This window comes from Cheilinus undulatus, linkage group 18 (genome assembly GCF_018320785.1).
Source record: "Cheilinus undulatus linkage group 18, ASM1832078v1, whole genome shotgun sequence".
Taxonomy (NCBI): domain Eukaryota; kingdom Metazoa; phylum Chordata; class Actinopteri; order Labriformes; family Labridae; genus Cheilinus; species Cheilinus undulatus.
The window spans coordinates 16214368-16240491 of NC_054882.1; the positions used below are offsets into that span (position 1 = coordinate 16214368).

Below are 26124 nucleotides of genomic sequence, written 5' to 3' on the forward strand. Positions count from 1 at the left end.
AAAAAAGAAATATGGTTATCAAAGCTTAACTTTACATTGGACCATGATTTTCCTGACCTCCATGGGCCCCCAGTTTGGCTGGGCCCCCAGAGGCTCTCCCCTTTATCCCCCCTTATGGGTGGCCTTGCTTCTGACTTGTCCACTTGGCTGTCTGTGAGTTTTAAAAAGTAAAATGAGAAGAAGTTGGGTTGCATAGTAGAAGTGAATACTATACACACGCAGTAACATCTGACCCACTGCTGCAGAGTACATGTCAAGTGCACATCCTTTTTTTATTTTTATACAAAAAAAATTTAAACTTAACTTAATTTAGTTAACTTAATTTTAACTTAACTTTAAACTTAATTTAAATAAGTGATGCATTCAGAGTTTTGCTTAATAAAATACTCCTTGCACATGCATGGGACAAAACCAGCAGAAATATGAGAAGCTCTGTTTGTTTATGGGGGTGCCAACATGGACACAAACTAAAAGTTCCTCACAGGATTTTTTTCAAAAAGCAAGTAGAAAACTGGTTTAAGATGGGTTCAGAAACATTTCTTGTAACTTTATTCATTTTAATAACCTCTGAAATAGAGTCCTCACAATCCTGGTATTATGATGCATGGGTGGGATGTACTGCAGTAAAAATGTATCGCTACTGTGCAGGAGGCAGATGTGATCCCCATTGTCAGACTGCACTTGGCTACATATATTAGCATAAAGTGAGCAGACTGTGCCCAAGAGAGCACAGGTTGGATATACATTAATGTAAACCCTGCAGTAACTTACTCTTAATGTCTGTTAAATGGGAAAAAGGCATTATACAATATGAGCACAGTGTAAAACCTGACAGACTCTATAAAACCCAGACAGCTCTTGGTTTGGATCCAGGTATCTTCCTTCATATCTTAGCATTGCTCTCAACTGTATGTATCTTTTTCAACTCTTTCACTTCTTATTTTTCTGTGTTTTTACACGTATCTCCAGTTTTGAGGAGGGCAAGGATAGACAGAGGTGAAAAAGAAAAACAAAAGCCCCCAAAGTTGTTAATGTTTTAGAAACAGATATTTTTTCCCAGATATTAAGAGCAGTTTATGTCCCTTTAAAGTTAACAGGGTATAGATTTAGCAATTAAGCAGTAATCATGCTCATTATAGAGAGTAATCCATTTAAAACCTAACAGATGTCTATTCCTGCAGGGGGATGGCGATGGGCTCATGCCAACAATAAGGCCGTAATGTTGTTGAAATGTTCAGGTGCAAGGTTGAAGTGTGGAAGACATTTTTTTTCCCTCCCTTAAGTGTCCACATGTTGACAGTTGACCATTTAATGGCCCACTTAATTGCAGCGGCCCCTTTATCCCCAAGCATCATTGTAAATTAATGCTGAGGTGGCAGTGTTTTTTTTCACAGCTTCTCCCTCTTCTCCTTCACTTCAAACATTTGTTCCTTTACTTTTTGTGGTTGAAGAGACTTCTCTGTGTGATGGATCAAGCCGCATTAAGTTTAAAAAGTTGAGAACTGGGTGTTCTGCAGCGGGACAGTGCAGTAAAAGTGGCATCTGGAGAGAGCAGGATGACGTCTTTGGTAGGTTTAGTCGTCACAAACCACTGAAGAATTCCAGTGGTTGAAATGCTTTTGTTAAAATATGGTGACTAACTCCACACATGAATCAAAAGTGAGATTCCTTTGGTTTAGTTTACGTGCCACATGATTATTTCAGAGTTTAGGGCGACTGATGTCACAGGCTGGTGGACTGAATATTTTACTATTTACCAAGTTGCATCTTCTGGTATTGATAAAATAAACCAAATTCCCTGAGTGTCCATTTGAGGCTCCATCCAAAAGCAAAGGAATCCCCAGTATGTCCCATAGTAAAATAGACAGTTTTTCAGAATCAAAAACTGGTTTGCAGCCTAGTTCAAAAATTTGACTTGGTCGTAATCGCTCATTTCTTCAAGCCTGGTATACACTGTGCAATGTTGGGCTGTCCCAGATGGAAGATGACCAATCATGGTGATATCTTTGGTCGTGGCTTTTAAACGCTGGTCTTACGTCGCAGTGTGAGACAGGTTGACAGGTGTCAAAAATTTAGGAAGACCATCTAGCAGTGTGACTGCTGCTACGACCTACGTCGACTAACCAACTAATAGGGGCTAACGAAGCTAAAGCTAAGCTAAACCAATGATAAATGCTGTTTCTGACAAGTTCTTAACAATAAAAGCCTTTAGTAGTTGTTTTGTCTGAGTGCTTTTGTTCTTTAGAAATCCAATTTCATCACATTTTCTTCCATTTTTTGCCATTATTAACCAATTTTATCAACTTTTAACCCATTTTAATTATTTTTTTAACAAATTATTTTAATTTATAAAAGGATATTTGCTACACAAATTAATAAATAAAGATATTTGATTCTTTGATAAGAGTGGTTATTATTCAGGTCAAATATAAAATATGATTTTCACCGCTTAAGTTCACAATGGATCATGGTTTGGCTGACCTCCATTGGCCTCCAGTTTGGCTGGGTCCCAGAAAGCTCCCCCTTTATACCTCTTATGGGCAGCCTTGTCTGCACATGACTATTCTTGATTGTGTATGGCTGTGTTCAACCACCTTCAGGTAGAGCGGGGGCACCTGAGCTCTGGCACCTTTACTTTGGGGGTCATGAGCCTAAAAGGTTGAGCACCACTGACTTAGATAACAAGTATGCAGTGGAGGTTGGCCATATAACTCATAAGCTAAAGGTCTGTGCTTCACAATTATCACCATAGGAATGCAAGCTCCACATGGCGAAAACAGAGAAATTTGCACAGAAACTGCTTACATGCCAAACACAATGCAAAATGGTCATGCAGGAAGAACTTTTTTACATCTAGGAAACCCCAAAATCAGATGGCTTCTTAAAGAGATATTTCAGTATTTTTGAAGTTGGGTCGTATGAGTCGAAGTAGCATTAGCCTCCGTTGATTTCAGCTAGCATTGCTCCTTTAAGAAGGTCTGAATGGTTGGACTTACCAGGAAGCTAGGCTATACAGTGTAACAGGTGGGTACAGATTTTCTGTGGAATTTTGCAAGTTTTTGGTAAACATTGGCCCCAAAACAATATTGGTTGCGATTGGAAAATTTTCACTATTTAGCAAAGTGAACTTTGGCTACTGTTTACTTGCTCTTTCATTACAAAATAGTGACAAAACACACAGGCTTTCTAGGTAAAATGCCTCTAAAAATGATGATAGTCTGTACGTTTGAGCCAGCATTGTTTTGTGGCCTGCTTTTACCAAAACCTTGCAAAATTCTACAGAGAAACTGTACCCATCTGTCACACTGTATAGCCTAGCTTCCTAGCCAGTACAAACCAGCAGGACCTTAAAAGAGCAGTGATCACTGAAATCACTGGAGGCTAATTCCACTACCAATGCTAGGTATCTCATGGAACCCAACTTCAAAAACGGTGAAATGTCCCTTTAAATTCTGTGTAATTTACAGTATAATCCACATATTATAGTATATCAAAATGAGAAGGTTTCTAATAAGGTATGAAGGGGGTCGTGGCTACATTAGCTGACAGGTGGTAGCTGTTTGCTCTCCACCTACTTGTGTATTACCAGACTGACAAAAGTTAAGAGTCCAGATTTCCAATATGGCAGCTGCCATCACTGAGCTTTATAACACCTCTTTGGAAACCAATGGGTGATGTAAGACTTTCTGTGTTTTATACAACCTAAGATGTTTGCAGACTACTCTCAGGTGACTTGTGATGTAAAGTCCATTAAATCCACCAGTCTAATGTAATGAGAGCTGTAAATAGAGACAAAAACACTTGAGACCCCCACAAAGCAGTTTCTATAGGGATATCCAACAGTGCAGGGTTGTACTGCTCCTATGGGTTTTCTTCCTTGATATGCATGGTGGAGGTATGTATGATCCAATTAGAGTAACATGTCACCGTTTTAAATATCTTCAACTCCAAGGATGCTGGGGGAGCTGGGGGGATGGGTATGGAAGGAAGCCTGGGAGCCCCCCTTCGGAGCTGACTGTTTTCCAGGTTTGCCTCTCTGCCAGGTGTTTGACATTGAATGGAGCTGGAGATGAATGTAACTTATGGCAGCCCATGGAATCCGCCGACTCCTGGGAATCCAAGCTTTCTACAGTGAAAGTTTCCACTTTCAAAGCCCATCAGTTGCAGTGGGAGGGCTCCAGGACGGCCCATATGCCAGCACTGACAGTGAAGCAGGAGAAGTTTCTCCCATCCGTGTTCATAGCTCACACAAACAAATACACACGCTCACAGTGGTCAAACCCTGTTTTTAAAGCAATGTAGCAACTGTGGAGTGTATTTCATGTAATTGCAATTTCTCCAAGCTATTAAACTTAAATCTAATAAATTATTTGCGTGAATTGCATCACTTTTTCAATTTTCTTTTTCTTCATGGCTTTTATGAGTGAATGTTCTGGAGTTTTTTAATTATAAACCATGTTTGAATTAAGAAAACATAAAGTGTGCAGAAATCTAACTAGAGGAAAAAGGAGGATGGACGATGAGTGATTGGAAAAAATGCAGACTATTTATTTCTCATCTCTCATACCACACACATCCTCCTCTTTTCTCCCACCCCCACGCCATCGTGGAAGGAATCCTTTGTCAGAGGTGTTCATCTGGAACAACTTTGCCACACTTGTTTTCATGTTCTTTTAGATTACAGGGCAGCTGGCCCCAGCTTTGAAGCTCCCCCTCTCCCTTTTGTCTCTGTGCAATGCACTCTGGTAATTAACTTTGTCCTTCTTTTATTTGTTCCAGTCACTCGCAGTCCACTCTTCTGAGCATCTTCTCCCTGGAGTACCAGGTTAGAAGTTTTCTTCCTTTGTGAGCCCTGACAGGTGCCTAATTGAATGATGAATGTCCCTTTATTTCTTTGTAATTGAACTGCCAGCTCTCTGATTGGTTTGGAGGATGCCCCCACCACCACCATACCCCCCGTTTATTTCGCCCCCCTCCTCCATCTCACGTTCACGTTGAGGGTCCTTGCCTGCCTGAGCCTCAGTGGATGTCTGCCAAGCCTTCCCATCCATCTGTCTAATAACATCTAGCCCCTGCTTATTTGGTGGACCTGTAATAAATTATGCTAAACCATTATTATTCTGACAATAATAATTTCCCCGTGTAGTGCGGCTGCGTGTGCTAAATGTTTGCTGACTCGCACTGTCACTGCTGCTTTCCACGGCTGACAGCGGATGATGATAAATGGCCGCTGCCGCCAGTGGCAGAAGGCAGCACAGGCAGAAAATGGAGTCATTTATCATCCCCCTGACAGGTGTCAGTCACACCGCCTGTCTCGGTGGAATTACATTTTTTTTTCCTGTGTGTAGTAGTTTTTAAATAAGTTGTTTTTAACCAGTGCTCTTCCTCTTTTCTCCCCTATCCTCCTGCTTTTTGGGCAATTGAATTGCTTGGATATATCAGGGAAGTGGAATAGGGTCATTGTCTGATCGAAAAAGGGGAGATGAATACAAGGTTTGAGTGAGGGGGTGGGGGGTTGAACAAGGTCGCCTTGGCACACTTTGACCCCGGGCAAACTTATCAAAATTGAATTACTGCAGGACAAGACTCATTGTGCAAAAGAGGAAACGAGAGGCGCAAAGGCTGAAAAATGCACAAATTACCCTGGTATTTGTCCTTTTAATCCTAATTTTTAACCTATAGGGACTGTTTTGCGATTAGTCACATTCAAGCAGCTAAGTGCCAAAAAATGTGCTTTTCTTACAGTAGCTATAAAAATATTATACATGAATATTTTATTCTACATTCATTAAGCCAATTCACATACAACGGTCCTAATTATTCATATCAAATATTAATTTGATTTTTTTAGGATTTTAACCCTTTGAATAGTTTTTGTCTTGTTTTCAATGAAAAACAAAACAAAAATGAATTATTTTCAATATACTACATGCAAAATATTTTTTGTTGTTTTATCACAGCCTGGGATATGTCAATGATTAGTGGCAACACTGATTTTTATGCATTATTTTTTTTTTGATGCAATATAAAATACTCTCATGCTGCTCAGTGCAAAAAATGCACTTTTTATATGGTAGCTATAAAAATAATATGTATCAATATTTAATTCTACTTTCATCTAAAAATGCCCTGATTATTGATATCAAATATTCATTATTTTTTTTACATTTTAACCCTTTGAATCTCAGTTTTTTTGTCAAGGTGCCACCATGTTTTTCGATAAAACAAAAACAGAAAAATTAATTATTTTAAATGTACTACTTGCAAAGCAATTTTTTTGCGTTGAATAATCATGGACTGGGATATGTCAATGATTAGTGGCAACACTGTATTTTTTGCATTATTATTTTTTTTTTCTGCAACGTCAAATACTCACTCTCATGATGCTAAGTGCAAAAAATGTGCTTTTCATACAGTAGCTTTAAAAATGTTAAACATTTATATTTTTCCTACTTTCATTGAGCTTATTCTGTTACCCTATTACTGAACTTATCATTGATATCAAATATTCATTCATTTGTAAAGATTTTAATCCATTGAATGTCGGGTTTTGTCATGATGCTACCATGTTTTCAATAATTAACACAGAAAAATTAATTCTTTTCAATGTACTACATGCAAGAAATTTTTTGTGTTGAATTATTGCAGCCTTGGATATGCCAAGATTAGCAGCAACACTCATTTTTATGCAGTTATTTTTTTGCATGTTTAACTTTTTGTTTTCTCCATATTGTTAGCCTCAAAGCATGATTGCCTAAGTCATATTTTAAGGGTTTTAGAAAAATAATGCAGAATGAATCAACAGCATTAGGAGAGTAGAGTTAGGCAGATATCACAATTTGGCTGAAAAATGACTTAGGCAATAACGCTAATGCTAATGATATGCCAAATATGGTCAAAATGACGCCATCTGATGGAGGGTTGTAAAAAAGATCAGTTCCAAGGTCAAAGCCCAGATTGACACCCTGATATGATAAAATGCATGTATTATGCTTTGATGGAAGTGAGATCAAAAACTGCAGTTTGAATGGGTTTTAATGGTGCATTTTTTGCACTGAACAGCTTGAGTGTAACTTTTGCTTATAAACGGTGTGTTTTAGACTTTCTGTAGGAGCTGAGCTGGAAATAAGATCAAATAAAAATACACAATTTTGCCAAAATCCATGCTGTATATATGAACACAGCCAAAATGATAAAAAAATGAAGAATGAAAGCATGTAAAATGTGCACAATCTCCCCTAAGGATTAATATTAGAGTGCTATTTACTATACTACATTTGTCCTAATCACATGTGTGTTCTCTGTGTGACAGAAAAGAACCAAAAGAACAATCTCCAGACACCACGCTCCAGATGTTATTGAAAGCCACTATCAAAGGTGTTGTATTACTTTATTACTCTTCTGTCTGGCACACTCTGTATATCTTCCTCACATCTCTATCTCTGTTTTTCTGTATTTGTTGTTATCTTGTCTCCTACTCTCGTGTTCTCTCTTTGCCCCCCCCCCCCCGTTTTCTGACTTGCCAAAGTCCCTTCCTCAGCCGGAGAGTAGGTGGGCCACCGTGACAGATATAATCTCCTCCAAACAAATCACCACCCTCAGGATTCATTCCAGACCTCCACTTGCACCTGCTAAGCTAAAGCTCTGTTCTCCATGTCAAATTGAAAGCAGAAATAAATAAGCAACCATTGGACATTTGCCTTACACTGGCTTATGATGGGATGATGATGTGTAATTGAATGAAAAGAGATAAATGAACAAAATAAAACAGAAAAAGAGGCTGTAGAGGGGAAAATCCTCTTTGCATATTGCAATTAGCCTTTATCTAGCTTATTAGGCCATTGTTCTGGGGCAAACAAGGCCGGGTAATGCACTTCTAATCCACTTACAACAACAAACCTCAGAGATGATCTGGGGAAGATCTGTGGGGAGCTGGCGAGGGAAAAAAGGCTTTTTTTGGGCGGCAGGGGTTAACTAACTATCATATGCTTGTCTGGCTTCAAGGAAATTTGAAGCCCTTCAAGCAGTGCTGCTTTAACCACACCAAGCCTGCCATATGCCACTGAGGGCAAAGTCATCAGGGACATTAGCATGTCTTGGCTAGCCTGGTCTAGTCCCCTCTGTCCTTCTGTCTGGCTTTTGTGGCCCATTTTTTTTTTTTTTCACTCTTGTTTTTCTTTGTTATATTAAAGGTATCTGAACAGGGCCAAGGCACATCCCACCGCTCCTGTCCTGCTGGAGCTGGCCAATGAGGTAATGACATGACCTTCTTTTCTCTCTCTTTCTCTTGTTTTACCTTTTAAACAAGCAAAACTCCTCACGTTTTGGTCTCTTTTCTATAAATGAAGAGGTTGAACTTCTGAGCAGTCATAGGTATTCAGCCTAGTCTGTTAGCCATTATCAAAATTGGTAAAATGGTCTCCTCCATTATCAATTATTTAATGTAATTAGCTCTCTCCTCCATTAAGCAGATGTGAAAATAGTTTTTGTGTTTTATTATGTCATTTTCCAAATTGCACTTCAAGCAGAGTTGCAGCAAACTGTGGACAGGTGAGGGCAGGGTCAGTGGTTAATTCTTCTCTTCATCACTGCATCACTTGTACTCCAGGAGGCTAGAGGAGCACAGTTACGTTGTTTTATTAATACCGGGAGCTATAAGTTAAGCCTTACATTCAAATAGAGATAAATAAGGGTTATTATAGAGTATTAGAGATAGATTCACTTTTAAGATTTTTATTTTTGCATGAAAAAGCTTCTACATTTCGTGCTAAGGGGGAGAATTGCAGAGTGATATATGATGTAATGCGAGACATGAAATGAAACAACATGATAAGATACAGTACTGTTTATCAGCATCTATGATAAGTAGGGCTGTCAAGATTAATTGTGATTAACTAATTTTGCAAGATTTCTGAAAATAGGCAAAGATTTACAGGGAATTGTGGGGAATGGGATGTGTAACGTGCCAGTTTTACATTATCTCTCTTTTAGGTCATGTATTTTGTACCATTCAAGATCCAAACTGCAACATTATACATTAAAATAAACATGCATTGTTGAACATTTTAGGAAATCTGGGTCGCAATTTGTCATTGAACAAACTGGTGGTTCCTGAGAATAGACCAGTTGAGAAACAACGTGCTAAGCCACTGCAGCTCTCCCTTCTTAATGTCTCATTACTCTTTTAAAAAAAATCTGCTCAGCGAACAAGCCAGAAGTCATCTGCACCTTGTTATTAGACCTGTCTACTGTCCCTTAGTTCTTTTTCAATCCTTAACAAGTCTCTTTAACCATGGATAATTTCATGTCATAATCTTTTATCTGTCTATTAAAAGGGTTAGGAAGCACAGGAAGTCAATTACCCTTATTTTAAGACGGTAAAAAAATCCAAAATGACACAAGAACAGTTTAAAATGCGAAATAGTAAACTTTAAAAATGCAATTAAAGGGGTGTGACTAATCACGATTAACTACAGAAATCCTGGTATTAATCATGATTAAAAATTACTTTGACATCCCTTATGATAAGTCGAGTTGATTTGGATCTATGTTGTGTTATAAAAGTCATTTATAAATGTTTGTTTGTAGATACAGTGCAATGTGATGCAGTTCAATACCAGTAAAATCACAGCACACTGACTTTGGCATAACTGATTTATTGCAAGAGTCTTATAACACTTTGTTATGATACCTGACTAAAAGAACTCTACAAAATCTGTTGAACACATTTTAACCGAGTAACACATTTTTCTATTGAAATATCCTTATTCTGCAGCAGCAATTCATAGCTTTTCAATACCGATATTTACATGTACTAGTAGTTCTAGCCTAAAACTCAAGTCCTTAAAATACACAAATTCAAAGTTTGAGAATGAATAAATTAACACGTTCCAATCCTTAAAACACAGCTTAATGTGTAATGAATGATCAGGGCTGCCCCCTGGCCAAAGTGAGGCCCTTTGAAGACTCTGGTATGAGGCCCCCCAACACTGCCCTCCCTGACCACAATCGCCCCAACATTCCTAACATTACTTAAACAAACATATCATAAAATGATAGAATAAATACATTTACAATTATAATCAATAAAATGTATTTTTTGTAATTTAACCCAAGATAGATCCATATAATAGAAACAGGTTTTAGTTACAATTACAGTCACCATCAAGGATAACGTACCAAATAATACTACAGTCCTGTGTCTTTCAGCAAAAATAACTATCTGAAAATGGCAAAAAAAAAATATTGTTCCTATTAAATATCTAGGAAAACAAAAAAAATCAAAATAAAAAGCAAAACAGAAGTCTGATTTAAAAAAATCAAAATAAATACGACATAATATGCTAATTAAAAGTGCATTTATTACAATGTTTATGATTTTTGAAGTGTGCTGTAAAGCCATTTTTCATAAAAACCGGTGCAGTAGTCCAAAATCCTGACCCATGTATGTCATCCTGGTACAGGAGGCTGGTTTTAGTGATTAAAAAACTGTCCCAGGTGTTGTATGATTGTCTCAAGTGCCCTAAACATCAGTTAATCTTCATTTTCCTTTGGTTCTCAGAGCATGTAAACATGCAGAATTTCAAAGAAAGTAAACTTTAAAAGCCATTCTGTAGCTCCACAGTGTAGAAAATGGTAGCAGACATGTTCCTTAACTCTTTTTGCCCTCCAGGCCTGAAACCTGGTCCATATATGATAATTCGAGCACAATTAACAGAGAAAATTGATACCTACAATGACCCTAGTGTTTTTTACTTCTGATACAAGTAAATTGTCATTAATTAATTACCAAAGAATTAACCCCTCTAAGAAATAAGTGTAGCAACAGCAGCAGATTAGCTTTTTTTGGTTTTTGATTGAGAACATTCAAAGTTGGGGGCAGTATTTTGCGCAACATATTATGTGAAGCCTTTCATTTAAATACATTGTTAGTTTTACATTTTAGTCTTCTATTGATAGGTAGACTCTTCAGTGTAACCCCTTAAAATATTTAAATACACATTTAAATTTTTATTGGTGCTTTACAGCAGGCAACCAGATTGGAGGGTTTCTTAATCTAAAATCAGAGTGGCTCACATGCATCAGTGGCACCTCAAAGCTAACTGCCATTATTCATTCTCCATTTAATTGACACATGATTTTTTTTTCCTCTAAAGGATTAAATCCAGCTCAGAGATAACTGTCTATGAACCATTTAACTGTCATTTTAATATGCTACTTAACATTTAAACCAAGCACTCATGGTCTCCCAGACCGCTAATTGATGTAGTTTCATCCCTTTATGAGACAATATATCTCCAACAGAGGGAAATGATTAACAATGATGAAAACTATTCATGGATTTTTCTTTTTTTTTTTTCCTGCAGAAGTGTTCCATGAATGAGGACTCTGGGTTCTTTTTTTGCATGCATTGTGTGAAGTTTTATGTAAAGGTTATTTAAACAAGCAAGGTTTATAACACTTGCAGATGTGATGAACTGCATGCATTGCCCATTTCTGCCTTATAGAAACAGAGTTAGTCCTGCACAGTAGTTGTTTTCTACAGGTATTCAAGCTTCTGTGAATCTTACTTACATGTTAAACTTGTTAAGTGCTGACTTGTGAATGCAGATGGACTCATGATTAATATGAAAATTAGGGAGATGCAAGTACCTGAACTAATCAGGTGGTTCTTATTCAGGCTGGGCCAGCGTTGGTAATGCTGCCATTTTTCATGTGTCAGCTCTGATGCAGGTTACCAGGAGTCTGATGCTTCCTTATTATCCAGGGGTGTGAATGGTGAGCAGAGTAATGAGCAGAAAGCAACTGTAACTGTGAGCTAAAAATGGCTATCAAAGGTCTTAATGAAGATATAAACTTCACTCTGTGCTTAATTATTATAGGCATGTTTGGCTTTTTTTTAACAAGCTCCTTGGAGCAGTTTTATAGAGGACTTAACAAATACTACTTGAGGTTAGAGGGCATTGTTTAGAAAGACGCCTTTCTGCTTTCGGTGTTAAAAGGAGGCATCAGAGAAAAGATGAAACACACGAGTCTCAGTAAAGGCTGAAGGCAAATTTACTCTTGCTCCCCAATTAGGCTAACAGGAAGAATTGGGATTTCTGGCTGCACAAATGATGTGTTTCATCATAAGCTGGCTACGAATATACAAGCATGTTTTAATTTCCTGTGGACTAGGGGCAGGCGATATGGAAAAATGACACAATCTTGATTTTATCATGATTTTTTTTCCGTTCCGTTTTTTGACAAATTTGTACATTAATGACCAAAAAAAATCAAATGTATTCCCTATATGTTAGTACATGCACAAACACTGTGTTTAAAAGTAAACTTTTATGAGGTTTTTTTTCTTATGCAAAAACCTGTCTATCAATGCATGAAAATCTTGGAATTTACCATTTCATGTTGGCACCATCTGGTAAGGGGGTCTGGAGAAAATATTTAAGCACCAAACATTTATCTCCCTGCACTCTGATCTAGTTTAGGGAACCAGTTTCTTCCTTTTCTGCAAAATACCACAAATTCCACAAAATAGTTGGTACCCTTCCGTTAAACAAAGAAAAACTCACAGTGGTCACTGAAATAACTTCAAATTGACATAATAATAAATTAAAATTTACTGAAAATTGATTAATGAAAATTAGACATTGCTTCTGAATTGTGGTGTAATAGAATCATTTTAAAAAACAAACCATTGAAACTTGCCTAAACATAAATTGATGTTACCATAGGGACATGTTAAACTTATGCTACCCATACATCAGAAGACTTTGAAAAGATTTGGAAAAGTCTCTTGGAGTACTATCAGCTCACACCTGCTCACATCTAAAAACAAGTTTTTAGAGTTTTTAGTCACAGCCTAGTCTCAGACTGAGATTTCACAAGGGCTGTGAATCTTGCAGGGTCAGTATTTACAAGACTACTACTAGATTCTTTTTGCAATTTTTTCCCATGCTCTTCCCATCATGCTCCTCTTTCTGAACGCTCTATATTGGTTGGGACCTTCAACGTTTCACTGCCGGTGTTTCATGTTCGTCCATGCCGCTCTGCCACTTTTGTGGTTGTTTTGACCGGCAGGTTTCCTGTTTCCGGATTTGTCAGAGCTCATCTATTGGTTGTTGGTAGTGTTACGTCACTGTGACTTGCAATCATATCAAACACGTTTGATATGATCGCAAGTCCAAGACTAGGAAAAGACTGATATAAAATTGCGCAGATTACCACCTTAAACTTAACTATAGAGATGACGAGAGCACGCCGTGACTCCAGTAAGACTCCTAAAATTTACTAAAGACTCAGTTTTTAGTCTGTGACTGTGAAAATCTTTTGGTGTAAGTCCAGCATAAGGTGTATCCTGTAATAAGCATCAGAGGTGTCAGTCAGTCTTCTTATTTAAAGGGTGAAAAGTAGTCACTGTGCTGTTTGCTATCATGGTGTGTACCACACTGAACATGGACCACAGAAAGCTAAGAAAACAGTTGTCCCAGGAGATTAGAAAGGGAATTATAGACAAGCATGTTAAAGGTAAAGGCTATAAGACCATGTTCCTGTGACTACAGCTGCACATATTATTCAGAAGTTTAAGGTCCACAGGACTGTAGCCAACCTCCCTGGACGTGGAATAAAACTGATGACAAATTGAAGAGATGGATAATAAAAATCGTGACCAAAGAGCCCAGAGCAACTTTCAAAGAGATTAGAGGTGAACTCCGAGGTCAAGGTTCATCAGTTTCAGAACACACCATGTGAGCCAAAGTGGACTAAATGGAAGACAACCACTGTTAAAGCAAATCATGAAAAAAAATGAAATATTGGAATTAGCAAGAAATGCCCTTTGGATAGATGAAACAAAACTGGAGCTTTTTGGACAGTCATATCAGCTCTGTGTTCACAGACGCAAAAAATGAAGAATCCAAAGAAAAGAAGCCTGTATGTGAAACATGAGGGAGGCTCTGTTATGTTCTGGGGCTGCTTTTCTGCATCTGGCACAGGGTGTCTTGAATCTGTGCAGGGTACAATGAAAGCCCAAGACGTTCAAGGCATTCTGAAGCAAAATGTGCTGACTAGTGTCAGAAAGCTTGGTCTCAGTCACAGGTCATGAGTCCTCCAACGGGATAATGACCTAAAACACAAGAATGGCTAAGAACAAAACACTGGACTATTCTGAAGGGGCCTTCTATAAGCCCTGATCTAAATCCTATTGAACATCTGTGGAAGGAGCTGAAACTTGCAGTCTGAAGGAGGCACCCTCCAAACCTGAGACAACTGGAGCAGTTTGCTCACAGAGGGGACCAAAATACCTGTGGAGAGGTGCAGAAGTCTCACTGAGAGTTACAGAAATCGCTTGATTGCAGTGATGCCTCAAAAGGTTGTGCAACAAGATATTAAGTTAAGGTTACTGTGATTTTTGTCCAGGCCAGTTTCATTATTTTTTTAACAATTCTGTTGAACCACAATTCAAAAGCAATGTCTGATTTTCATTGTTTAATTTTCAGTAATTTTTTATTCATTATTACTTTTGTCAGTTTCAAGTAATTTCAGTGACCATTTTGGGTTTTTCTTTCTTTAAGGGAAGGATACCAAAAATTTTGTCCAGGTGTTTATTTCTTCAAGAATAGAGATTGTCCTATTGCATAACCCTGCCTTGTATTAAAACATGGTAGAATAAAGGAGTAAAGGACTTAACACATCTGTAATTTGCAGCATGCATTGTTTAAAGCAAGGGGTAACTAGACATTTTTATTTAAAAAGTCTAATTGTGCACATGGTTACTTAAACTTTATGACATACAGCTCTGCAAAAATGTGTCCACTGTATTTTTTGTTTGCTGTGTACAGTATGCCCCCCAACTTCCAAGTAAAATAGTCTCATTAAGGTGTTTTGTTTGACTCCAAAAATGCAATTAAAACAGTTTTTGTATCTACTTTTAAACAACAAAATACCTGTACTTTAGCTTATGAGGAGGTCAGAAATTGATGTGATGATTAAAGGCATTTTCCATGTTGAATGTGACTGGGTAGAACCTTTAGGATCCTTCTTGGATCCTTCTTTACCTGTTGGGGCTGCTGAAACCAAAAACATTGCACACCTTTCTAGGTATCTTTTCTTTCAAAGAGCTGTGCAGCCACAGGTTCTGTTCTCCCCATTAAAGACTACATCCCCACAGTCCCTCAGGTGTGTCCTGTGTGCTTGTGCAGTTTTTGCCTTGGTGATCATCCTATGATTAAAGTCCTCCATTGTCTCCAGCCCAGGCGCAGCGTTTGCTGCTTTTTTCATACCAGATGAGACACTACGGTTGTTCGTTTGACAGAGGTGAAGGCAATTCAGCTCTGGCTGCGTAATAGGCGATCTTTTGTACCTGTGGGAAAGGTTACTGCAAAGCAAGGCTTTCAAAGAGCAATTTGTGCATGGATTGTCAAAAGTTAGGTCAAGGTTTTGAAATGCAATAATATCATTGAGAGCCATTACAGTCATTATTACCTATGTGACATCAGCTGTGTAATTTTAGTGCCCTTATTCTAAGGCTCTTTGAAATATGTTCACATATCAAACTGTGAATGTAGGATTTAGTCTGAAGGTTTCTAAATGGAAAATTCCCCAAAGAAGAATAACAGTTAAGCTGTATTTGAGGTCAGCTTGTTACTGACGTAATAGCCTGATTTTTATTAATGCCCTTTTTTGCTCAATCTGTGTAAAGGTGGATCTGTCTCCTGCACTGATGGCTCGCATCATCCTGGACAGGTTCCTTCAGGACTTTGAGGGCGAAATGCGTGAGTAACACTTCTTCCATTTCCCACTCGGCCCTTTCCATCATCCCGCCCATCAGTCTTAATCGTAGCACTTCGTCTTTTGTATACCTTCTCATTTGAGTCCTAATTCCAATTCTAGCCGCTGTACTTTCAGCCTGTCCAAGCTTTAATGAGAGACAGACCACATTTAGAGGTAGCTGCATCCCAGGGCACATGACTGGCAATTAAGCACTGGGGAGGACCACCCACCTCTCTGAGCTGCATTGTGGATCAATGTTAGCACACCTCATGGGTGTTATTTATATCAGTCCTGATTTCTTTCCTCACCCTGCTTCATTCCCTGATGCATCCATCTACGCCATACCTTCTTTTCTTCCCTCATCCCTTTGGCCTTTCACTTCAACTATTGGGGAAATTGAGTTGAAGAAAAGTGTGGCAGAATAAGCAAACCATTTCTTGGTTATGCTGACAGACACGCTGTTGGATACAAAATTCCAGATGCAAATATTGTTGAATGTGTCAGAGAGATTGTCCAGAAAATGTAAGTAAAATTGTCCACACAGATTCTGTTTTATGTCTACTGATTTTTGACTCTCATGGACTTTCTCTGCCTTTTTTAGTAATGTTTTTGGCACAAATACCTGTAGGATTTTCACTTTTACCTTTCTACATGCAGCATTACTTGATTCATTCAAAAAGCATCTCTTTTTTCTCTCAGGAAATCCCAATTTCATTCACATGCACACCTCGTTTTATACCGTTTCAATAGGTCTACCCCGAGTATTTTGTGTATGTGCAGCTGTGCAGTAGTCAGTTCTCAAAGAGTGAATCGTATGATGTCAAAAAGACGTGCTTCCACTTTAATCAAGAAAGAGATTAAAGTGGATGTGTGTTATTTTCAACTTCTCCACAGCACAGCCATTTGTCAAAGTCAGAGATGTGATTGCTTTGGACCCGCCGTTATCCACTGCCTGTCAAAATAGTCGTCTGAGCAGCTTGTAGAACAGGGCATTCATCCAGGAGAGGCACTCCCGTCTCAGATAATAGCACCCTGCATCCCTCCATCTCCATACAGTGCAAACATTCTTTATTATTGCTCAGAACAGATTTGTACCAGATGAGAATGACCGTTGTTTAATCTCAAAAAATGTGATTTAGCCATGCAGAATTTTAGCATGTGAATACTCCTCAGTATTGCTGTGATTTTTCATGGATATTATGAATCAGAATTCCCCTAACATGTTCTTTATGCTCTAAAGAAACAGTCTTACTGTGAGCACATGTACCTACAAGGTTGTCATGGGGTGTGCGATAAGACGATCTCAGATTGTGAAGGAACAGAATATATTGGCGATATGCTTAATCTGTTTTATTGTAGGACTGGCTCTACTACTTCTCGCTCTTTGCTCCCCCATCCCCGCTCCCTGATGCAGCGGAGCCTCACACTAAAAGTAAAAGTGAAACTTAAGATTTAGTTCTCATGACGATATCTGACTCTTATACGAAGCTTTTCTTAGTTTTCCGAACCATCAGTGTGCAAAAAAATATTTATTTGCACAATCTGCACAAAGCTTATTGTTTTTTTGATGAGCTCTAAAGACAGCGTCCTCCGGTCTGCCAAGGTTCAAACAGGGAAGAGAGATGAAGTAAACTGCGGTTCAGGGGAGTAAAGTGTGTCTGAGGCAGAAAGCCTACTGTTGTAACTGCTACAGCCGACATTGTTTTGCTTTCAATTAATATTTTCAGAGTTATTTACAAGCCTTTCCACCTGGCAAGTAAAGGTCAGGATAACGCAGTCACGGGTGAACGTAATAACATCAGCATCTTTTTACAGAGGGAGGTAGGGACGTCCGCGAGGTCCAGACATGGATCATTATTCGAAAATGTTTTAAGCAGTAAAACCATTGATTTACATGCATTTCTTTGACCTACATTCATACTGCTGCAGCACGTAATCCTGCCTTTCCTCCTCTTCTCTCCTTCATTGTAAGCAGCAGGCAGGTGCCAGTGTGACACATTTATATCACTGCTCATCACAGCCTTATTCAGAGCAGTAAATCAACGTATACACAACCTTTTTTTAAATAAAAATTGCGTTAAAATAACATACAATCACTACTTAACTGCATAACCACATCTCAAAAAATCATCAAATGTGTCATATTTATATTTTCTTTATTTGGCAGTCTGTAAACAAGTCTGAATGGGATGTTAAATTGCTTGCTGTATGAACAGGCTACTTGTTTAAAGCTTCAGCTGCAGGAATTTTTTTTAAAGACCATATACTTGAAAATGCAAATCAAAGTGTCAAAATGTCTTTAATAAATAGTAAAGAAGATTTTTAAACACAGATGAAGACACATATAATATTCTAAAGTGGTGCAGAAAATCTAGAAATTGGTTCCAGAAGACAGAATAGATCAGTATACAGGAAAACACATGCATGTAATGCATTGGCCAACAGGATGGTGCAGAAGAAATAGAGAAAAACCAGAGAAAAGGTTGTTTTTTCTGGTCACTAACTTGCAAATTTGACTTAGAAATTTAATGAAAAAAATCATGATGAAATCAAGATCATCATCTGGCCTGAAAAAATTGTAATATGATTTTTTTTCCATATCACCCACCCCTAGGTTGTCAAAATGTTCGATACTTTAATCCCTTTTTATATGTCATGTCTTTCCACAGACATATGGAGCAGGCAGCCAGTGGGGAAAAGTCACAGGTCCCATCCAGGGTTGGAAATAAAAATTTTCACCTACCTTCCACTTTTCCTGGGTGTATTCAAAAATCTACAAGCCACTTTATTTTAATGAGCAGGAGGGCTGAATGATTTGGGAAAATAAACTAATTGTGATTGTTTTTACCCAATATTGCAATTTAATATGTGATTATTTCTTAAGTTTCTCATCTCAAGTACTTTCCAACAAAAACAAGCAATAATTTATTCTATTATAGCCAACACAATATTAGATTAAACTAGGGCTGAAAAGTTATTTTTTTTAAAATGTAATTGTGATGATTTTTACTAATTTTGCAAATTTGATATGAACTGTTGTATTGAAGGGAATGACAGTTTTTATATAATTCCCATATTTAACAAGGTAAACATACAAAAACAGTTAAAAACGGTCAGGTTTAAGAAATATTGCACCTTCTGCAATTGGAAATTTGCTGCAGGCCATATTGCGATTTAATCTAATTTGCGATTAATTGCCCAGCCCTAGTGAGCAAAATCAAGAATTTTAGTATTTAGTTTTTTATAGTATAGTATTCTAGATAATTTTCCTCAGTAAATTAGGAGGGAGTAAGTGCACCAATTGCTGCATGACATACACTTCAATGCACTGTAAATCCATACAGCATTTTCCTGCATTACAAGTGTCAGAGAATTAAATATTTTGTGCACGATTCCTGCAATCTCATACCAGAATTGAGGCCTTGTTAAACTATCTTGGACTTGAAATGAGTGAAACATCAGTTTAAAGACACCTTTAGCAGGCAGGTCAGTTGCAGCACTGCTCATATGATACTGAGCCAAACAATTCCAGCACACAGCTGACTGTTAGGATTTGACAGCAGCTCTGACACAGAAAGGAGGAGGCGGGGTCCTTTGGTCAATTAGATCTGCTTGGTTCTGGTCATAAAGTTGGTAGAAAGAAGCAAAAATACGGGACTCAAATTAGGTTGGTCCAGGTGATCACAGACACCTGATAGTCCATTTGAAACCTTTTGTCTTACATTTTAATTGTACACAAATGTTGGTATTTTTTTGGTTATGAAACATCACTTACATGTTTGTAATATTTAGACTGTATGGAGGATTCTGCCTGCATCTATTCTGCATTAAATATGATGCTCAATATTGGGCTCTAGTATAGAAACAGGCACTGTTATCATTGGATTATGTGCTAGAATTGTATCAAAATGTAAAAATCTGGCATCATGACACTCTTATTGTAACCATACAGAATTTTTAGCATTTTAACGCCTGTGAATAATGTTTTGTTTTTTGTTCTTTAAATAGAAATTAATTTAATAGAAACAAAATGGGGCTATCATAGAGCCAAAGCAGTCCAACTTATCATGCATGCTTTTATTTCCAGATCAGATTAGTGCCCACTTTTTAATCTGTTTCTTGTTAAATGACTTTGGCTCCTAAATGATGCCATTATACAGCACCTTTCCACTGCTGCCAGCTGTAGAGTCACTTTCTTTTAGGGTGACTGTGTTTTGACAGAGCTCCTCTGCAATGTCCTTGTGACCTGCTCAGCCTTTTCAAAAAGAATTGCCGCCCACACGGACAGCACGGTCAAATCCTCCAATCTCCCTCTGTGTATATTAGACTCCAGTAATGTGCTGCTATTATGAAACAATGCAAGGATAATTGTCTTTGCTGGCAATTAGCTAACAGGTTGGTTCAGTGCTATTGTCAGGCGTATCCGTCATGCCCCCCTCCAGCGGCAGACTGCAGCCGGTGTGCGTATGTGTGCGTGTGTGTTTGTGTGTTTTTGTCGGACCCCAGAGGGAGGGCGGGCAGGCGAGCTGCAAAGATCAATAGACTTCTATATAAGGGACATTACCCCCAACTGGGTGAGTGGCTTGCCTTTGCCTCGCACCATCGTTTTTTTATTCCCCTTCTCTTTCCCTTTGCATTTAAGAGACACAGGAATGGGGCCTTTGGGACTGTGGAATATATGTACAATCACTAGTGCTGGATCAATACAGAGTTTTAAATTGTTTTCTGTCCCTTCCTTGTTTTGTTTTGCTCGCTCGTTCTAACCCCCACCTCCACCCTCCTTTCCCCCACCCTCCCTTCTCTCCTTCCTTCCCACTAGCTGCACACACCACCACAGACACACCTCAACATGACGACACAACAAGCTTGCAGCTGAAGTATTGGAGAGAGCATCAGTCAAGCAGAATGAAAGACTATCTGGTGGCGCTTGTAAATAAATCAATACATTCAAAGCAGTTTTATCACGTATTGAATATGATATCAACATCCATAATGCTGCTCATCCCATGAAAACAGACCAGGCAGTAGGGGAGGAAAGGTCACATGTGAACTTATGCACAGTTTATATCCACTATTTTAAGATCACAAGAAGATTTTGGGATAAAACAGAGCTTCCTGGTCCAGTGGAGACAGATTTAATATTTGTCAGGATTCAGTTCTTAATAGATATAAGACTCATGTCCCAGAGATGTCTTGTATAGGGGACATTCAGATGAGAAATAAGTTTACTCGGCAATGTGCAATAATATTTTAAGAGAAACACTACAGGAGTTGAGTCACTTTTTTAGTGATATCATTAAGTTTCTCACAAAAAGGATCTACTGTCTTTTTTCCACCAAATTTCTTTTTTATAGTGATTGAAATACTTTTTATCAGACAGAAGTAGACTTAAAGCTCCTGTGAGGAACTTTTTGTTTATTTTGGTACCCCCGACGGAACAAGTGATACATCTCCTGTCTCTGCTGATCTTGCTCAGTGCAGTGCAAATTAAAAATCAACTCTCCTACAACATGCTCACCACTTAGCTTCTCATGTTTACATTCGGCGAAGTGCCGGGGAAAGCTCTGACTGGAAGACAGTGGCACTTACTACAGTGGCTACAAGTGCTGGGAGGCTTCATTACAGTTTTAAGAGCATTAGACATGGGTTTCAAGCCTGTGTTTATAAAAAATAATAGATAATTAGTTTAATGGACTGGTAAATCTTGCACCAGCCAATTTGATATCCATATTTGACATTTTAGTAGGCTAACCAGCATCATCCCAAGTAGACACCTTTCTCCCTTCCATGGATTGATTATAGAATTAGAATCAGCCTTGCTGGCCACATTTGCTTATGCAACAAATAATTTGATACTGGTTATCTTTGCTCTTAATATACAAGAATCAAACATTAAATTACAAAAACTAAATAAAACTGAAATAGTATAATTAGCAGGAATGCTAATAAGACATGATCGGAAGAATAACATTTGCAAGGGTGGCTGCATTAATGTGAGGTACATGGGACAATTTAAGATGTTTAAATTAATGTAAATCTGAATAGGAAATCTGGCATTGCACAAAGAGTCTTCTTACAGTATCAAAGATAAAGTAAAGCAGTGAGACATGGTGCCAGATATTTTAAATAAAGCATGGCTAAGTAGATTATTGAATTATATTTTTATTTTCTGGCACTCTGTCACTGTCATCTGCTGAGTGGTCATATGGGTTACTCTGTGACTGTTGAGTGGTCATATGGGTAACTCTGTGACTGTTGAATGGTCATATTGGTAACTCTGTGACTGTTGATTGGTCATCAGTGTAACTCTGTGACTGTTGGGTGCTCATCAGAGTTACTCTATGACTATTGAGTGCTCATCAGGTTAACTCTGTGACTGTTGACTGCTCATCAGTGTAACTCTATGACTGTTGAGTGGTCACCAGAGTAACTCTGTGACTATTGAATTGCCAACAGGGTAACTCTGTGACTGTTGAGTGGTCATCAGTGTAACTCTGTGACTGTTGAGTGCTCATCAGTGTAACTCTGTGACTATTGAGTGGTCATATGGGTAACTGTAACTATTGATTGGTCATCAGTGTAACTCTGTGACTGTTGGGTGGTCATCAGTGTAACTCTGTGACTATTGAGTGGTCATCAGAGTAACTCTGTGACTGTTGAGTGGTCATATGGATAACTGTGACTGTTGATTGGTCATCAGAGTAACTATGACAGTTGAGTGGTCATTTGGGTTACTCTGTGACTGTTGAGTGGTCATCAGCTAACTGTGTGACTGTTGAGTGGTCATATGGGTAACTGAGTGTTGAGTGGTCATCAGAGTAACTCTGTGACTGTTGAGTGTTCATCAGCTTACTCTGTGACTGTTGAGCAGTCATATTGGTAACTCTGTGACTGTTGAGTGGTCATCAGTGTAACTCTGACTGTTGAGTGGTCATCAGAGTAACTCTGTGACTGTTGAGTGGTCATATGGGTTACTCTGTGACTGTTGAGTGCCTATCAGAGTAACTCTGTGACTGTTGAGTGGTCATATGGGTTACTCTGTGACTGTTTAGTGGTCATCAGAATAACTCTGTGACTGTTGAAAACGTTTTGCAAATACACCTGGGTGGCCCACCTGAGTATTGTCAGTGTGTAGGCAACTCTGCATTTTAAAAGGCTGAAAAACTCAAACGTTTAGGGTTAAAATTACTTCAAAGCTCCTGTCTGGAGATTTTAGACCATTATGAAACAGAGTAAAATCATTGTTACAAATGCACACAAGACCATTAACATCAAGACTGACTTTTTCTGTATTTTAATTTTTCAAGGACTATAACCATTGCAATGGAGTAGTTGTCAAATAAGAATGTTTGAGAAACTTTTTTTCAGCAAAGGTCTACAGTAATTGATTGCTTGAGGAAGGCATGATGACTATTTTAAGTATTAAACAATTGTAATAGGATGTATTAATTTGTCCACAGGGGGCGCCAAAATGACTGAAGTTGAAAGTTCCTCACAGGAGCTTTAAAGAGGGTGTTTGAAATGTAACTAATACAGTGAAGTCCAATATTTTTTACTAACTTTGTAGCAAAAAATGTCTCAAGGTGTATTTCATACTAGTTTTATAATATTATTATTTAAATGACTATTAATTGATTGTTATACATGTTACATTCATACATTATGCATCTTAAAAGGTTTAAATGTTCACTTTTTAAAAAAGGTTCATGATTTTTAGCTTTGTGTATTTTCAACCATCTTTTAGGTTCTGTTGATGTGACACTCTGATGTCATAAACAGACGTATTGTCATTTAAACCCCATGTTGGTAGATACTACCTCTTAGAAGTCGATAGCAGGCACATTGGGGGAGCTCCAGCTCTTTTCTTTCCCCCTCCTGCTACTATCTCTTCATCTTTTTCTCTATTCCTCCTTTGACAGGACTTGATGTGCCTCTAGATTTAGACATACTTCTTTTGAGGAGGCAATTTTGCTAGCTATTTGACCTTTTCCATTTTCCCAAGGCCCAGCTCCAGATTAGATTGCCGCTCCATGTTTTGTAACTATGTGATTCGACCGCCTTTAAGATTTATTGTCACATTCCTTTACAGAAGCCGTGTACGCTAGGTTATAAATGTCCCGCGTTTGATGTTAACACTGTGAGAATGTTAGCGTCTACTATGATCCTCGGGTTCTTTGACAGAATTCATAATAGCTTCAGTGTTTTGCAGATCAGACGTGTTGATAACTGAATATTGTATTCTGCTCTATATCCACTAAAACCTCAACCCTCACTGTGAATGTTATGGTTGCTCTTCTCTTGTCTTCAAGTGCTTCTTCTCTCTCACCTCTCCAAGGGTGCAGCCTTTTCCAAATAATGAGAGCCAGGGCACTTCATTAGCAAGAAAGGAGGGAGTTGGAAAGGGGAAGGCAAGATGGGTGTTTTTTTCTGTGTGTATGCATGCAAAGGGTGGGTGCAAAAGGAGGTAAGCAGCAGCGTGGCACTTCACTTGACAAGTATACTAATTACTCCTTTTCAGCAGAGACGCTCCAGTCAGCCTCTGCCACAGTCTAATGGCCTGACCTAGGGAGCCTCTCCCCGCAGCAGAGCCTCCCCAGATCTACTATTACTACTGCTACACACACACTCATACACACACACACACACACACACAGAAATGCAGAGTCTCATCTCACTGCTATCAGGGAGAATCAGGTGGAAGCAGATCAGTTCTGCCCCAGTAACCTCTTCAGGGACTGGGCTCCTCCTGCACAGGCGATACCACCTCATATCATCAGCCAGCACCTACACGGATCCTTAAAAAAAAACACATTTATTCCCTTCCTCTCCACACTCTCTCTCTCTTACTCTCCTATTCTCTCTCTCTTTCCCATCTTCTGTTTTTTTCAATACGGGAGGATAAATTTAAAAGGAGTAAATTGGAAAATCAAATGAGGGCTTTAGGCAGCCACAGAGATTTGCAGAGCTGTCGGCCAGCGTGGCGGAGCCTCATCCATCATGTCCCACAAGTAGTCAATTCCTCTAGTATCTGTAAATGTTTTCAGATATTAGCCAATTTATATGCTCCGAGATTCATCATGGAAAATCAGCTTTAGCGGCGCACATTATCAGGACCTGTCTCTCCCTTGCTCCATGAAGTTTGATGAACGAGTGCCCCTCCACAGCTCAATGGCTTGTGCATGGGGATGCAAAGAGAGGCGGGGGGTGGTGGGAGCATGTAAGAGAAATGGGTAGCAGCCCCCCCAAAACAGGAAGAAAGTGGGTTTTTTAATTAATAAACAAACTTGCAGAGGAGCTCATCAGTGTCAGGTGCAATAACAATCGTCATCCGTTATTGTTTATTACGGTCCTCCCTCAACAAATGTTGCTATCTAATGAGGTTTCTGCATTTTTTTGTGTTTGAGATAATGACTTTTTCACCCTAGTGGAAGGAAGAGTGCTTACAAAATGACACAAGTAAGCAGTATGGAGGTTATGTTGCTTTTTCTCTACTTTATCTTGTTTTTGGAGTTGCATATGAAAACAAGGCTGGCAATTTGTTTACACTGCTTGTTTTCTTTAGCAAATCCCAATGGAGGCGTAGCGTTTCACATCTTTTCTTCTCCTCCTCTCTGTTCTTCCTGTTCAGATGTTGACGACAATTACAGTAAATTTGGCGAATGTTTACAAGGTGCAAAGTCGTGCTGCAGGGCTTTGTTCCCCGCGTCTGGTGTTCCTCAGATTATGCTTTTTATTTTCCCCGCACGTGTTTTATGTGTGTGCCTCCAGTGTGTGTTTTTTTTAAAAGCATGGTGTGCGTGTGTGGCAGAGATGAGCTCACAGGGTGTCACAGAGGAGTGCTGCCGTGCAAGGCGGGGGCGTCTTTAATAAATGTATGCTGATGTTGGAGGCTGCAACGATGCGAGGGATGCAAGGGCCCTGTTGTTATTTACTGCTGTGTTTGTGCACGGCGGCGAATCCCGGGCCTGCAAATGGCATTACAGCGCGTGATGAATGAGCATTAGGGTAAACTCATTTTAAAAGCATCCTGATTTATTAGCTGCCCGGCCTTCCATTTTCATCAGGTCAATGCTTGGCTGAAATTCCACAATGTCAGCGCCAAGGTCACCTCTTTATGGCTATTTTTAACCCCATCGCTCAAAAGCGGCAGCAGAGAGGGATCCTATCACTTATTATGGCCGAAAACATCAAAGGTCTTAGGAGACAAGGAGAGACTCCTTTATGTGTTATGTGAGAGACCAAAATGTGGTGGTGGTCAACCTCCAATTATGAGTGCTAGTAAGACAAGAGCTTTAATGGCTGCTGTTTGCCTTCAGGGAGGTTTATAACACACTACTGTTTTGCAGAAGCAGCGTC

General features: G+C 38.8%; 1 protein-coding gene across 1 annotated transcript in view; it reads left to right on the forward strand.

The window, feature by feature from the left end:
* cdin1 (CDAN1 interacting nuclease 1) overlaps positions 1-26124 on the forward strand; it is a 107475-nt gene that overhangs the window by 16739 nt on the left and 64612 nt on the right. The window contains exons 3-6 of the mRNA XM_041812791.1: positions 4780-4825; positions 7313-7377; positions 8193-8253; positions 15698-15770. Of these exons, the coding sequence (XP_041668725.1) occupies positions 4780-4825; positions 7313-7377; positions 8193-8253; positions 15698-15770 (245 nt within the window). The remainder of the gene's footprint in view (positions 1-4779; positions 4826-7312; positions 7378-8192; positions 8254-15697; positions 15771-26124) is intronic.